At 44.1% G+C, this 15,055-nt stretch overlaps 1 protein-coding gene across 8 annotated transcripts in view; it reads left to right on the forward strand.

The window, feature by feature from the left end:
* PHTF2 (putative homeodomain transcription factor 2) overlaps positions 1 to 15,055 on the forward strand; it is a 183,572-nt gene that overhangs the window by 55,969 nt on the left and 112,548 nt on the right. For all 8 annotated transcript variants that reach the window (XR_007354677.2, XM_048836464.2, XM_048836468.2 and 5 more), the window contains one exon: positions 14,538 to 14,594. Coding sequence is in view for 7 of the 8 variants with exons in the window: in XM_048836464.2 (XP_048692421.1) it covers positions 14,538 to 14,594 (57 nt within the window). In the remaining variant the exon portion in view is untranslated. The remainder of the gene's footprint in view (positions 1 to 14,537; positions 14,595 to 15,055) is intronic.

The raw sequence follows: 15,055 nt of genomic DNA on the forward strand, positions 1-15,055 counted from the left end.
TGAAATTTGAACATGGCCCAGAAAAGGGAGGAGTAAAAGATCTCCAGATTATGGGCCTGAATATGGAGGAGGAGGGTGGTGGTCAGAGAATGGGGCAAGTAGGGATGATTTGTGGGGAAAAGGTAGTTTTGGCTGCCTTTTAAGGCATCGAGCTAGCGCAAGTATAAAGGGCAGTTTTTTAGCCACAGTAGCACTGGTAGTGGCAGCACAGCTGAGTCATGCCGAGTACAAACCCGCCTGAAACTGGTGAGAATGTTCTCGGCATGGCTTTGCTGTCCCTCCGCTGCTGGAAACCATGCTACTGCAGTTGTTTATACTTACATTAGCTCTCACTGAGGTAATGCGAATACATGTACATAAACAGGAGAATCGCATCCTTAACTCGTAGTGTAGACACAGCCTAAGAAAGAAGTCTGGGATACTGATAAAATCCTCACTTTCAATAAATTTATTTTAAGCAAGGGTAAATAATTCCTCTTCAAGAAGGCAATGGTACGCTGCCAAGGGAAATGTTGAGATTCTCCAGTAATGAACTCAGTGCTTCCCCACAGAACTTTACAAACCAGGAAGAATATGGACTTAACTGTCAGGTGGCAGACTAAAATCTCTTTGAGGATTTCTAGAACCTCAGAGGCTAATACTGGCCTAAACTCAGAAGAATCTACATTTGTATTGCTTGGTAGCACATAGAAGCTGAAAATCATATGCATGTCCCCAAGCATGGAGATAATCAAAATCCACCAAGCTGTTAATTGCCAGAGTAAATTAAAGGAAAGATAGCCAAATAACCCTTGACAGTTGATATATGATACATGATCAGTTCCTCAGCTCAAACAATACCAATAAAATCTTCAATTCATTTTTAAAATTGATTTGTTTCTACAATTAATCATTTACTTGGGCATAGCCACACATGATTCTCTGGTATTGGGTTTATTTTGTTCCACAATAACATGTTGTGCTTATTAGATAGTATTGTATTTTCCCTGGCAATAGCTGATCTGAGAGTAGAGAGGGTTGCTTACACAATATAACAAAGCATATTCATTTCAGGACTTTGGCTAAACCTAACTGAATCAGTTCAGTCTGCATATAGAGTAATAGCATATAAACTCTGAAAAATGTTTTGCATTTAAAAGGTAGCCAAATGTTTCCTTTTCTTTTGAATAATCTTTCTCTTTTGTTAATCAACACTTAACAAAACAGAAGCAACCATACTTTTCAGCTACTTCAATTTGACTAGTACTCACAACTAATGTTGGTGTATATATGGTTGTGTACGGAGAAATAAATATTAACAAGCATGTAAAATATGCTAGCTTGTCACTATGTTTATAATTCTAATTCTGTGATGATTGCAGAAGCCTGGAAAAAGTTTAATGTACCTGCCTTTTCAGTGCAGGGTCCAAATCACAATTATACAATTTCTCCTAAGAAAGGTTTTATTATTATATCCACTATTTCTGGTACTTCCGTATTTATATGAACATCTAATTGAGGCGACGTCACACTTGTCAGTAATGATTTGAGACATTCCTTTTGTACCTAAATTAAATGGCTGAGTGTATATTGATTAGTTTCTTTTATTTAATTATAAATCTGAATCTACTGGTGTCAGCTTGAATTTTCTTATATACTCTTTCCCATATACGTTGTTAATCAGACCCTTTTTTGTCCAGAAATGATATGCTTCATTATTAATATTGCTGTAAATTAATAGCGCTTGATTGAAACTTAGCCTAAAGGATCTGAAATGAAGAATTTATGCTGCTTTGATTTGTACCTTTCCTTTGTATTGAGTTCATTCTTTGGGACTTGTAAGTGTGGCATCTGTTGCTAAATGAAAAAAATGGAAAAGCCTTCTCTTCTTTCTTTGATGTGTTGGTCTTCCACACCTTAAGTTAAATTTATAAGGTTTATTTATACAGTTCAGGTAGGCACACTTAGTTCTTCCTGGACCCATATAAAAATACTTACAGTATTTTTCTGACCTCTGTGTCACGGCAAATAGACAGTAAATGAGCTAATGGCTAAAATGTAAATTTCCCTTTCACAATCAAGGGTTATTTTCAGTTACAGAAATAGTGATTTTTGTCTTGTATGTAATGTTTCAAGAAAACTCCATTTAGGTTTGATTGCTTTAGTAATACATCTTAATTATTTTGTTTTTTAAGGAACATTACGTTATTCTGAATGCCTTTTCTCTTTAAGTTCACTGTTCATGGTCAAAGCTTCAATAGATCATAACTGGTAGGCATAAACCTCATTGGACAGAAAACAAGCTGTCACTGGGTATTGCCTAGGAACACTGCTATATGTGGAAGTAATGCAAAATCTGACTCGTCAAGTGACTGCACATGTCCATTGCACTTCAGGTGTTTTGTGTGCCAAGTGCATCAGAGTCAGATATTTTTTTCCTTAGTGGTAACAGTCGGGGAGGTGGGGACACATGCACCTTCTGCTGCCTCTTGCTATTGCATGATGGCATAAAGGGAGGAGCCGCCCCAGACCCCACTGAATTCGTTCTTACCAGCCATGATTGGTAGTCAGAATGTGTTGGCTTGCTTTTTGCAAGTTTTTTCCTTCACAGGGAATTTCTTATATTTCTATAAATAGGTGGTATGGTTCAATAGTAGTTTAGATTAGTATAGGTTTAATTTTTTTTCTTTATTTTCTTGGAACATCTGTTCCCTCTGGTTTTTGGGTGATAATGGCTAGTACTGAGGTATGCCTCGTTCTCTGGGGTTTCAGCATTGTGCCGGCTACAAAAGATGTATGTTGGCAAGGGATCCTCATTCCACCTGCCTAAAATGCCTTGGTAAGAGTTGCATAAGGTTGACTGCTGCCAAATTTGTGAAGACTTTAAGTGCTGAATGAAGAAAATCTGAGACGCGAGACTGCGCCACATCCTTATGAAGGCTGTCATGCAGGCTCCTTCTGAGCCTTCCTGCTTAAGGAGAACACAGAATGCTTGGTCATTGGTGAAGATTGTCCTCTGGACGTTTCCTCGAATCATTGGCACTGATTTGCTTCCTTGGTGCCGAGGAAGAAACACGACGGGTCGAAATCATCCAAGGAGCCAAGACTTAGCTCTGCTAGATCATCAAGGTCCCCAGTGCCATCCACTAGTAAGCACTCAGGAGGACAGGGGAATGGGTTCTCTTGCAAAAGACACTCACTGGTACCAACCCTTTCACGTAAGGGGTGTTGACTCCAGCACTAATATTTGGGCCGTCTAGACCATCTCCTTCCACAGTACTGACCTTCTGTGCAACAAAATCAACAACAAGAAAATCTCTCTCAGTACCAACAATGCTTGAGGCATACGTAGCAGCATGAGACCTACTCTGCCTTTCGGTGCCGGAATCCTTAATGGTACAGGAAATGGCTCACCCTGTACTGATGCATCCTCAGGCCCTGGCTACAGACTTACCTTAGGCTTCTGATCAGCTGTCAGTCCAGCATGGGGGACAAAGCATTGGAATATCAAGCATTTTCTCAACTAATTTAGTCTAGAGGTTGACCTACCGCGATATCCCTGGTACCAATATCCCTAGGGCTGTGACCCGGACATCAGCACCATCGTGGTGGGCTGAGAACCTACAGAGTCTGAGGTAGGTTCTTATGCTCCTCTCTCTTGACATAAATGATGGCATTCCCTTTCTCCTTCATCAAGGGAATTTTGTTACTGATACTCACCAGATGTCCAGAGGCAGTCAGAGAGAAACTTGGAGCATGGATGGTTGTGGTCCTGTACCCATGACCCATCGGGAACCCAGAGGAATGCCCCCTCTTTCTAGATCCTACTTGGTTCTTCAGTCTTTTAGATCTCCTACCAGGCGTCACTACCAATGTCAACACCGAGCAAAACCCTGAAGGCCTGCAGGCTTTGACACCTCCACCCACTACAGCACAAGAGGATCAGCCTCAGCCTCCTTTATATTTGTTGTCCTCACAATATGCTCAGACTGTAGCTCCTCAAGATACCTCACTAGTCCAAGATGACTAGAGGGCTTACCAAGATCTTTTAAGGAGAGTTGCTACCTCTCTTGAAATACCTGTTGAGGTGGTCAATAGTCTTGTGGACGTTCTGGGTTCAGCAGGGCGTTCGAGAGTGGCTTTCCTTATCAACGAAGTCCTCCTGGAACCTAAAAGATCCTTGTGGCCAATGCCATCCTCTCTGTCTCTAACAGCCAAGATAACCAAGAGAAGGTACCATGTCCCTTCTCAAATCTATGAATATTTTTCCTGCCCGTTCCTTGTCAGGTTCCTTTGTTGTCTCAGCATTAAATGAAAGAGCATGTCAGGCATGGCCTTCTACCCCAAAAGGACAAAGACACAGAGACTTTTGGTGGTCTTTTTTTGGTTGAAAGATTTATTTCACAGCTGGCCAACAATTTAATATCTAGCCAGCAAATCTTACTGGCTGGGTATGACTTCTCTCTCTGAGACAATATACTGAAGTCCTCAGACTAGTTGCCAGATGATCCCTGACGGGAATTTTTAGGCCATCATAGAAGTGGGCAAATTGGAGATTAGGATCTTGCTGCTAGTTGCCTTAGATGGGGCAGTTTTGACATCCAGAGCCATGTTATCTGCAATAACTATGCACAGATGTTCATGCCTTCAACCATCCAGTCTCCCACAGGATGTCCAGCAGACTATCCAAGATCTCCCCTTTTGAAGGACCTACTCGCTTTTCACAGAAGATGGATGAGGAGCTCCACGCTCTGAAGGGTTCGAGGGCTATGCTGAAATCATTGGGAATTATACTTTTCTTTGGGGGTGGGGGGGAAAAAAAAGCAGTTCTGTCCTCTGTCTCTGTGGAGATATCCCCTCTTCCCACTTTGGCAGCCTGGCCATTCCAGAAACAGGAGGAAACCACAGAAGACCTCACCCTCCTCAGTTTTCTTCTGCAGCAGGTTCTTAGTCTGGAAATCCGAAGCAGTCTGTTTGACTGCCTTGTTGAGGACAGGATGCCAGATCACTTTGTTTGAGTTCCTCCCTCCCCTATTTATTTTCCAACAGGTTATCCCACTTCCTATTTGTGTGGTCCTAAGTGTTGTGGATCAGGGATACACCCTGCAGTTTTTCCATTCTTTCCTCCGACCCCGCTTCCCATCTGTCTTCCGGGACCACTCTTATGACCCTGTGCTCTTCCAGAAGGTCCAGTCTCGCCTCCATTTGGGGGTTAAAGAAGAGGGTTGTTCCCATTCTCCAAGGGAAGGGTTTCTATTCATGTTACTTGATTCCAGAGGCAAAAGGAGGCCTCAGGCCCATTTTCTGACCTGCAAAATCTGAGCAAATATATAAAGAAACCTAGGTTTTGCAGAGTGACTTTGGCCTCCATCCCCTCTCTGCATCCTGGAGACTGGTATGCTGCTCTTAACTTGAAGGATACATGTTTCCAAGTGGTTATCCATTAAAGCCGCAGGAGATTCCTTTAAGTTTCTGGTCACCAGCACCCATTATCAGTTTAGTCTTTCCCTTTGGTCTGTCCACTGCCCCATGAGTATTTACAAAATGCATCGTGGCAGTGGCTGCATACCTAAGGAAAACTGGGGGGAAAGAATTTTATTACCTAGATGGCTGATTGGCTGGTATGAGGTTGATCTGAGCTCCAAACAGAAGTCAGTCTCTCCAAGATCTGATCCCTCTTCAGAGTCAGTTGATAAACCATATTCTCCCTGATTCAGAGAGTAGAATTTACTTGGGGAAGTTTTGGATTCTACAGTAACAAAGGTGTTCCTATCTCAAGCCAGATTCCAGGCAACGTTAAAAAATTACCATAGAGCTCAAAGCCCATCTACTTTCAACATTGAGCAATTACCTGACTACTGGGTATGTGTGTGTATGTATGTGATTCGGTATGTCAGATTTCATCTCGGAAAGTTGCAGGGCTGGTTAAAATCAGTGTACTCCCTAGCTCGTCACCAATTAGACATGCTGGGTTGAGTGCCCACAAGAGTACTAGCCTTCTTGGACTGGTGGATGGATCTGGGCAATGTATGTATGGGTGTTTCCTTTGCCCCTCCCTTACCCACACTGACTCTGGTTATGGACACTTTATTCAATTTGAATGAATGAATACCAGTGGGGTTGGATACTATTCATCTGAGGATACTGAAGGAATTAGCTGAAGATATCTCAGAGCCACTGGCAATATTTACAAACTCGTGGCTGACAGGAGAGGTCCCAGAAGATTGGAGAAGGCCTAGTGCACTGCTGATCTTTAAAAAGCTGGGAAAGGAGGCCCTGGCAAGCTATAGACCTGTCAGACTGACTTTGATAGTTGGAAAGCTACTAGAGCAATGTATAAAACATTCAATTTGTGAATACCTGGAAGATGAAGGGGTAATTGCTAGCAGCCAGTGTGGATTCACCAAGAACAAATCATGCAAAACCAGCTTGGTTTACTTCGACAGGGTAACTGATTTGGTGGATAGAGGGGGAATGTGGTGGCCATAATGTACCTGGACTTCAGCAAGGCTTTTGACACAGTCCCACATAACGTTCTGATAAGTAAGCTGGAGAAATGCAGGCTTGATACAACTACCATTAAGTGGATACATAATTGGTTAAACAATTGCAAATGAAGAGTAACTATTAATGGAATGTTTCAGAGTAGTTTATTAATGGAATGATGTCCTATTGGAAGGAGGTCTCAAATGGGGTTCCACAGGGATCTGTTCCGGGTCTGGTGGTGTTTAACATCTTTATTAATTACTTGGATGTAGAAATAGATAGCATAATCAAGTTTGCAGGTAACACAAAGCTGGGGATGGGGTGGCTAATACTTTGGAGGATAGCACTAAAACTCAGAGATCTTGATAAATTGAAGAACTAGACACCAAAATGAAATTCATCAAAGACAAATATAAGGTGCTGTACTTTGAGAAGAAAAACCAAAAGGACAAATACAGAATGGGGGAAACTGGCTTGACAACAGCACTGCTGAGAAGGATCTGGGATTTGTGGTGGATCACAGCCACAATATGAGTCAACAATATGATGCTGTTGCAAAAAAAGCAAATGTAATTTTAGGTTGCATTAACAGAGGTGTATAACATGCAAGTCCTGGGAGGTGATAGTATCACTCTATTCGATACTGGTTAGGCGTCAGCTGGAGTGCTGTGTCCAGTGTTGGTTACCAATGTGTAGAAAGAATATAGAGAAACTGGAAAGAATTCAGAGGTGAGTGACAAAGATAAAAGGAATGGGATAAGCCATACAAGCACAGCCTGAAGGAACTGGGTATGTTTAGTATGGAAAAGAGGGGATTAAGGCGGGATATGATAGCGGTCTTCAAGAACTTGAAAGGCTGCCACAAAAAAGATGGAGAAAAGTTGTTCTCTCTTGCCACAGAGGGTAGGACAGGAGGCAATGGATTAAAATTACAGCATAGCAGGTTTAGATTAAATCTCAGGAAAAACTTCCTAATTGTAAGAATAGTAGGACAATGGAACAGACTGCTTTGGGAGGTTGTAGAAGCTTTTTCACTGGAGGAGGTTTTCAGAAGGAGACTGGATAGCCATCTGTCTTGGATGGCTTGGACACAACAGGTCCTGCATCTTGGAGAGAGGTTGGACTGAATGGCCCTTATGGTCCCTTGTAACCCTATGATTCTCTAGGTTGGGGAGCTCATCTAGGAAATCTACGGACTCACTGTCTATGGTCTCCTCAAGATTTGGGCTCTCCAGAAAAACATGTGAGTTGTGAGCTATTCATCTGGCACTTCTCCTCATATCAAGGGAGAGACCCTACAAGTCCTCATGGACAACACTGTAACAGTTTTCTACTTGAACAGGCACGGAGTGGCCAGATCAGGTAGTCCTTGTTTAGAAGTGATACATCTTTGAGTTTTGGTGTCACCAGAACAATACATCTCAAAGCCTTCCACCTTCCTGGTGTTCAGTACAGCTTTGCGGATCGCCTGAGCAGAACAATCCGTGAGAATCATGAGGGGTCTCTCAGCCAGGATATAGTGCGATTCATTTTTCAAATTTTGGGGGGTCAATGTGTCTCCTAGACATGTTGGCTACTTGTCTCAACAGAATATGCCAGCTCTTTTTTGTTCCAGGGAGGTCTTAATCAAGGATCTTTGACCAGACTCTTTCGTACGGCCTTGGAAAGAGAAACTACTGTTTGCCTACCACTCCTGTACCTCCCCAGATGTTGCTCAAGCTCAAGCAGGATCATGCTCACATGATCCTCATAGCACCAACGTGGCCTCACCAGCATTGGTTCACCAGTCTGTTTGCCGAGGCTCCTTTGATACTACCTTCAGAAGCTCATCTGAACTCCCAGGACCATGGCTGCCTGCTTCATCTGATGGCCTGAATGCTCCATGGTTAATGTCTCAGGAGGCAGTGTGTTCAGGGAATGTGCAAAACATGCTCATGAATACCAGAAAGTCACCTACTAAACATGCTTACTGGTTGAAGTGGAAATGATTATCCTTATGGTCAAAGCAAAAGGATGTTTCACCAGTCCTGGCATCTATACAATGTTTTGGACTATTTGTTCTACCTAAAACAACAAGGCCTATTAATTAGGTCCATCAGAGTTTATCTGGCAGCTGTTTCTGCTTTCCACCCTCCAACTATGGGCTGTCTGGAATTTTCTAATCCTGTGTCAATCAGATCTGGACAGAGTCTGGACACTTTAAATCCCCATGTTGTAGCACCATGGAGTCCAAGCAAGGAATGGGATCTAATTCAGGTGATGGTTCCACACTTTGAATGAATGGCTACTTGCTCTTTACTACATCTCTCTATGAAAGTAGTATTTTTGGTAGCTGTTACCTCCACGAGAAGAGTGACAGAATTACAGGCTTTGGTAGTTGACTCTCCTTAATGCAGCTTTTTTAATAAGGAAAAGGTATACATATGTCTACATCCAAAATTCCTGACTAAAGTATCATAGAAGATTAGGGTTGGAAGAGACATCAGGAGATCATCTAGTCCAACCCCCTGCTCAAAACAGGACCAACCCCAACTAAATCATCCCAGGCAGGGCTTTGTCAAGCCGGGCCATAAAAACCTCTAAGGATGGAGATTCCACCATCTCCCTAGGTAACCCATTCCAGTGCTTCACCACCTTCCTAGTGAAATAGTGTTTCCTAATATCCAACCTAGACCTCCCCCACTCCAACGTGAGATCATTGCTCCTTGTTCTGTCATCTGCCACCACTGAAAACAGCTGAGCTCCATCCTCTTTGGAACCCCCCTTCAGGTAATTGAAGGCTCCATGATTTTTCCAGGGACTGAGGTGAGGCTGACTGGTCTGTAGTTCCCCAGATTCTCCTTCTTCCCTTTTTAAAAAAATGGGCACTATATTTACCTTTTTCCAATTGTCTGGGACCTCCCCCAATCGCCACTAGTTTTCAAAGATAATGGTAGTGACTACAATCATATCAGCCAACTCCCTCAGCACCCTTGGAGCATTAGATCCGGACCCCTGGACTTTTGCATGTCCAGCTTTTCTAAATAGTCCTTAACCTATTCTTTCACCAGTGAGGGCTGCTCACCTACTCCCCTTACTGTGCTGTCCAGTGCAGCAATCTGGAAGCTGACCTTGTCTGTGAAGACCGAAGCAAAAAAAGCATTAAGTACTTCAGCTTTTTCCACATCTGTCACTAGGTTGCCTCCCCCATTCAGTAAGGGTCCCACACTTTTTTTGACTACCTTCTTGTTGCTAACATACCTGTAGAAACCCTTCTTTTTACCCTTCACATATCTTGCTAGCTGCAACTTCAGTTATGCTTTGGCCTTCCTGATTACACCCCTGCATGCTCGAGCAATATTTTTATACTTCTCCGTAGTCATCTGTCCAAGTTTCCACTTCTTGTTAGCTTCCTTTTTGTGTTTAAGCTCACCGAAGATTTCTCTATTAAGCCGAGCTGGTCGCCTGCCATGTTTACTATTCTTTCTACACATCGGGATGGCCTGTTCCTGCGCCCTTTAAGGCTTCTTTAAAATACAGCCAGCTCTTCTCCTGGACTCCTTTCCACCTCATATAGCCTCCCAGGGGATCCTGCCCATCAGTTCCCTGAGGGAGTCAAGTCTGCTTTTCTGAAGTCCAGGGTCCGTATTCTGCTGCTCTCTTCTTCCTTTTGTCAGGATCCTGAACTCGACCATCTCATGGTCACTGCTGCCCAGGTTGCCACCTACTTCTCCTTCTCCTACCAGTTCTTCCTTGTTGATTCCTCCAGCGCTTGCACCAGGAAATTGTCTCCAACACTCTCCAAAAACTTCCTGGATTGTCTGTACACTGCTGTATCGCTCTCCCAGCGGATGTCAAGGTGATTGAAGTCCTCCATGAGAACCGGGGCCTGTGATCTGGAAACTTCTGTTAGTTGTCTGAAGAAAGCCTCATCTATCTCATCCTCCTGGTCTGGTGGTCTGTAGCAGATGCCCACCACGACATCACCCTGGTTGTTCTCACCTCTAAACTTAACCCAAAGACTCTCAACAGGCTTTTCTCCAGTTTCATACTGGAGCTCTGAGCAGTCATACTGCTCTCTTACATACAGTGCAACTATTCTACCTTTTCTCCCTTGCTTGTCCTTCCTGAACAGTTTGTACCCAGTCACGTGAGTTAGCCCACCAAGTCTCTGTTGTTCCAGTCACATCATAGTTCCTTGACTGTGCCAGGACTTCCAATTCTTTCTGCTTGTTTCCCAGGCTTCTTGCGTTCCTGTACAGGCACTTAAAATAACTAGCTGATTGCCATACTTTCTCAGTATGGACCAGGAGGCCTCCCCATTGCACCCTCCTCTGTGTTTCCTCCTGGTATCCCACTTACCTCTGGGCTTAGGTCACCAACCCCTGGTGAACTTAGTTTAATGCCCTTCTCACTAGGTTAGCAAGCCTGCCTGCAAAGATGCTTTTCCCTCTTTTAGTTAGGTGGATCTCATCTCTTCCTAGCAATCCTTCTTCCTGGAACAACATCCCATGGTTGAAGAATCCAAAGCCCTCTCTCTGACACCACCTGCGCAACCACACATTTACCTCCACAATTTGATGGTCCTTTTCCTTCAACAGGAAGGATGGATGAGAACACGACTTGCACCTCAAACTCCTTTATCCTTCTTCCCAGAGCTACGTAGGCTGCAGTGACCCGCTCGAGGTCATTCTTGGCAATCTAATGGGTGCCCACATGAAGTAGGAAGGGGTAGTGGTACGAGGGTTTGATCAGTCTCGGCAAGCACTCGGTCACATCCTGAATTCTAGCTCCAGCCAAGCAGCACGCTCTGAGTCTCCCAGTCTGGACGGCAGATGGATGACTCCGTCCCCCTTAGGAGGGAGTCCCCGACCACCACCCATCTCCTCCCCTTGGGAGTGGTGGTCATGGAACCCCCATCTTTAGGACAATGCATCACATACCTTCCGTTCACTGGGGTCTCCTTCTGATCCCTTCCCTCAGATGACTCTTCCAAACCATTCTCTGCCCTAGTACCTGTGCAGAGAACCTGAAAACTGTTTCTTATCCCTGTCTGCATTGGGGATACATTGGTTTTCTTCTGGAGGTCACATGCTACCAATTTTCTTCCCCGTTCTGCATCGCACACTCTGATTCTTCAGCATGCTGTGCCCTCAGTACCAAACGCTGACTTCTGTCCAGAAAGTCTTCATTTTCTTTGATGCAGTGCTGGGTTAATAGTTGGGTCTCTAGTCCTTTAACCTTGTCTTCCAATATGGAGACCAGCTTGAACTTCATACAGACGAATTCGCTTCTATCCTCCTGAGAGAAAGACAAACATGGCACATCCTGTGCAGGTCACAATATCTGATGGCTCACTGTCAGTGATATCTTCCTTTTTAAGAGCCTCTGCAGATGATGTATTTACTGCTCACAGAAGCCTGATAAGCAAAAAAAAAAAAACCCTCTGTGTGGGAAATCTCCCCCCACCCCCCCGGGCAAACTCCCTCTGTTTGCCTGTCCTCTGTTCGCCGCTCACTTGCTTCAGAACTGGCTGTTTTTTATAAGGCTGCTGTCTTGAAGCAGTTGGCCCGGCTCAAAGTCTTCACTCCAGTCAACCACTCAAGGTCCACCTAGAACAAAGTACTCCCAATTCACACTTTTCAAACAAATAACCACATGGTCATACAGTCCTGGCAACCAGCTCCAGTCAAACGAATAGTCACAGGAGACAGACACTTGTATATTCACTTCAACTGCTCACAACACAGCCCCCCCAGTGCAGCACTCACTGTAGCTCCTCCCAGACAGTTCCCAGGCAAATTCCCTCTGTTCACCTGTCCTCTGTTTGCTGCTCCAGAATTAAAGTAGCACCAGAATTCCACCTTAATCAAGCCATATACTTGTCAACTTTCTTTCCTAAGTCCCATTCTCATAAGGCTGAGGAGAGACTGCACACCTTGAATGGTAGATGGATGTTGGCTTTCTACTTGGACAGAACCAGATCTTTTAGATCTTCACCACAGCTGTTTGACTTTTGCAGACTGGCTTAAAGGCCTTCCAGTCTTGACAGAGGATTTAATCCGCATATGTTTGTGCTATGACATTGCCAGTGTGCCCCCTCCAAGCAGCATAGTAGCGTAGTAGTCTCTACAAGACCTCAGACAGTTTCTATAGCTTTTTTTGGGCTTAGGTATTTATACAGCTGCAACTTGTACTCCTGGGAGAATTCTGCACCACTACTCAATGCAGAATTTTGCAGAAATGAAAGTGCATGCAGAATTTCCTTTCTCCCCCAGAAATGGGCTGCAGTGCTTCTGGCCCTCACTAGGGACTACTGGATCTGGCAAAACCCAACTCACACATAGAAGACACTGTCGGGGAGAAGGAGGAAGCTGCCGTTTCCCGCACGCTCTGAGGGAAGGAGAGGGCAGCGCGCAGGAAACTCCATGCAATCCTGGGACCCAGCATCAGGCTGTTTCTCCCTCTGGATATCCCTGGGCTCTGAGGGGTAGGAGGGCAGCTGTCTAGACTGAAGGGGGCCGTGCCTGGGCTCTGAAGGGAGAGGGGATGCAGGTATCAGGGCAAAGGGAGCCCCGTGGCTGGACTCTGGTCGGGAGGGGTTGTGGGTGTATGGCCCCCTGACTTGACTGGAGGGGAAGGGAAAGGGGCAGAGAAACAAGAATTGGGTTGTCATAGGGGTTTCTTTAACTCTCTACTCCTGTGGGAATTTGTGTGTGTGTGTATAGTGTGGCAGAGCTCCGACCTTGCCCCCATGGGTCCCATGCTTTCACGTGGTTTATGCTAGCCTCAGAGGCTCACTGCGACCCACCATGTAGACCTTCTCTCTCTAGAGCCAGAGTACAGTCTATTGAGCCCTTTTCATCATAAGCCAGCAGGGAGGCTGGTGAGAGAACTCCCAGTCTCTGTTGTCCCTATGGGCTTATTCCAGAACAGTTTAGTCTCCTGTCCTGACGGGGCCTGTCTTCCCCTCCCAGGAGGTGTTTCTATAGTGGCAGGTTGGGGGAATCCCGGGCCCTCCCTCTACTCTGGGTTCTGGCCCAGGGACCCTAATGGCAGCAGCTGTTGGCAGCTGACCTTTCACTGCCAGAGTTGCTACATTTTCCTGGGTCACTTCCCCACAGCTCCCCCACTTCTCTCTCTTAACGCCGCCTTCACCCTTACCTTAGGGCTCCTTTTCCAGTGGCTTGAGGGTGTCTTCATTACTCAGTCCTTCAGCCGCACTTGCTCTCCTCGGCCTGACTAGAGTGAGCCCTTTTATAGTATCAGAGGGGCCTTAATTAGAATCAGGTGTTCTAATTAGCTTAACAGCCTCACCTGACATGTTGCAGGCTAATTGGAGTCATGTGTCCACCCTAGCCTGTAGTAGCCCCTGCTCTGGTCAGTCAGGGAACAGAAAACTGTTTATCCAGTGGCCAGTATATCTGCCTTCTACTACTCTGCTGTACCCAACTGGTCTGGGTCTATCACAATATTTAGACATACTGGCTGACAGGTGTTTTGAAATCAATACCTAAATAATTGAAACTGGTGTGATTATGTAGTTTTATTTTGAGAAATAAAATGCACAGAATTTTTAATTTTTGGCACAGAATTGCCCCAGGAATAAACTTGGTCATTGGTACATAACTTTTTACAACTCATTGTGCTATATCTCAATATTCCAGAGATGATGCTAAATTTGGATGAGTAATCCTTCATTCATTGTTCAGTTAGTCTCCAAAATCACCTCTGGATTGAATTGCTTGAGAGTCACCTAAAGTGGAATGGACATGCAATCTCTTGAAGGAAAAAATGGTTACTAACCTGGTCTGTATCTGTGATTCTTTGAGATGTTGCACATGCCCATTGCATGACCCACTCTCCTTTCCCTGTATATTGGAGTCCCTCAAGAAGGAATGAGGAAGGTCTGGGGGGCGGGTCTGCCCTCTATGGGATTGTGCAACAGCGTAAGGTGCAAGCCCAAGGAAACGATGGTCTATTGTTTTGTGTGTTCATGCTGTACCTTACCTCTGTGAAAACAGATTTGTTTTTTTGTTGCATAATGTTTCATTAAATGTAATTTAATTCAGATATTTTTGTTCTCTTTTTAGATTGGGGCATATGATCAACAAATATGGGAAAAATCTGTTGAACAAAGAGAAATCAAGGTAACATTTTAATAATTCTTTCTGTTCATAGTGTAGGTTATGGCTAACTTAATCTTAAATTTCAAATTACATAACTATGGTGATTTACACTCCTAAAATTCTTATTGCAATGAAAAAGTAATGTTCATAATGTTCTGAATTCCAGTGTATAACAATAAGTAGTTTGTATGTTTATCGTATATTATTTCCTAATTACTGAAAAAAACGCTAGCAATCCACAGTTCATGGCAAGAACTTTCAATTTTCTTTGTATGAATTCTTATGTCAGTTGTTTGAGCTGTTTTTTACTTTCAGTTAGTTACTCTGTACCACCTTATATCCTTCTTTTTGATGGTGTCATTGTTTTGTACAGTTTATTGGACTGGTAAGTACTTCGGGTTGGTGGTTTTGTGTTACTATGCATAAGCTGCTATGCTTAACTGTAATTCTGCGTTTTGGGGTGACTAACAGAATGTCATCAG

The sequence above is a fragment of the Caretta caretta genome, chromosome 1 (assembly GCF_965140235.1).
Source record: "Caretta caretta isolate rCarCar2 chromosome 1, rCarCar1.hap1, whole genome shotgun sequence".
NCBI classification, from domain to species: Eukaryota; Metazoa; Chordata; order Testudines; family Cheloniidae; genus Caretta; species Caretta caretta.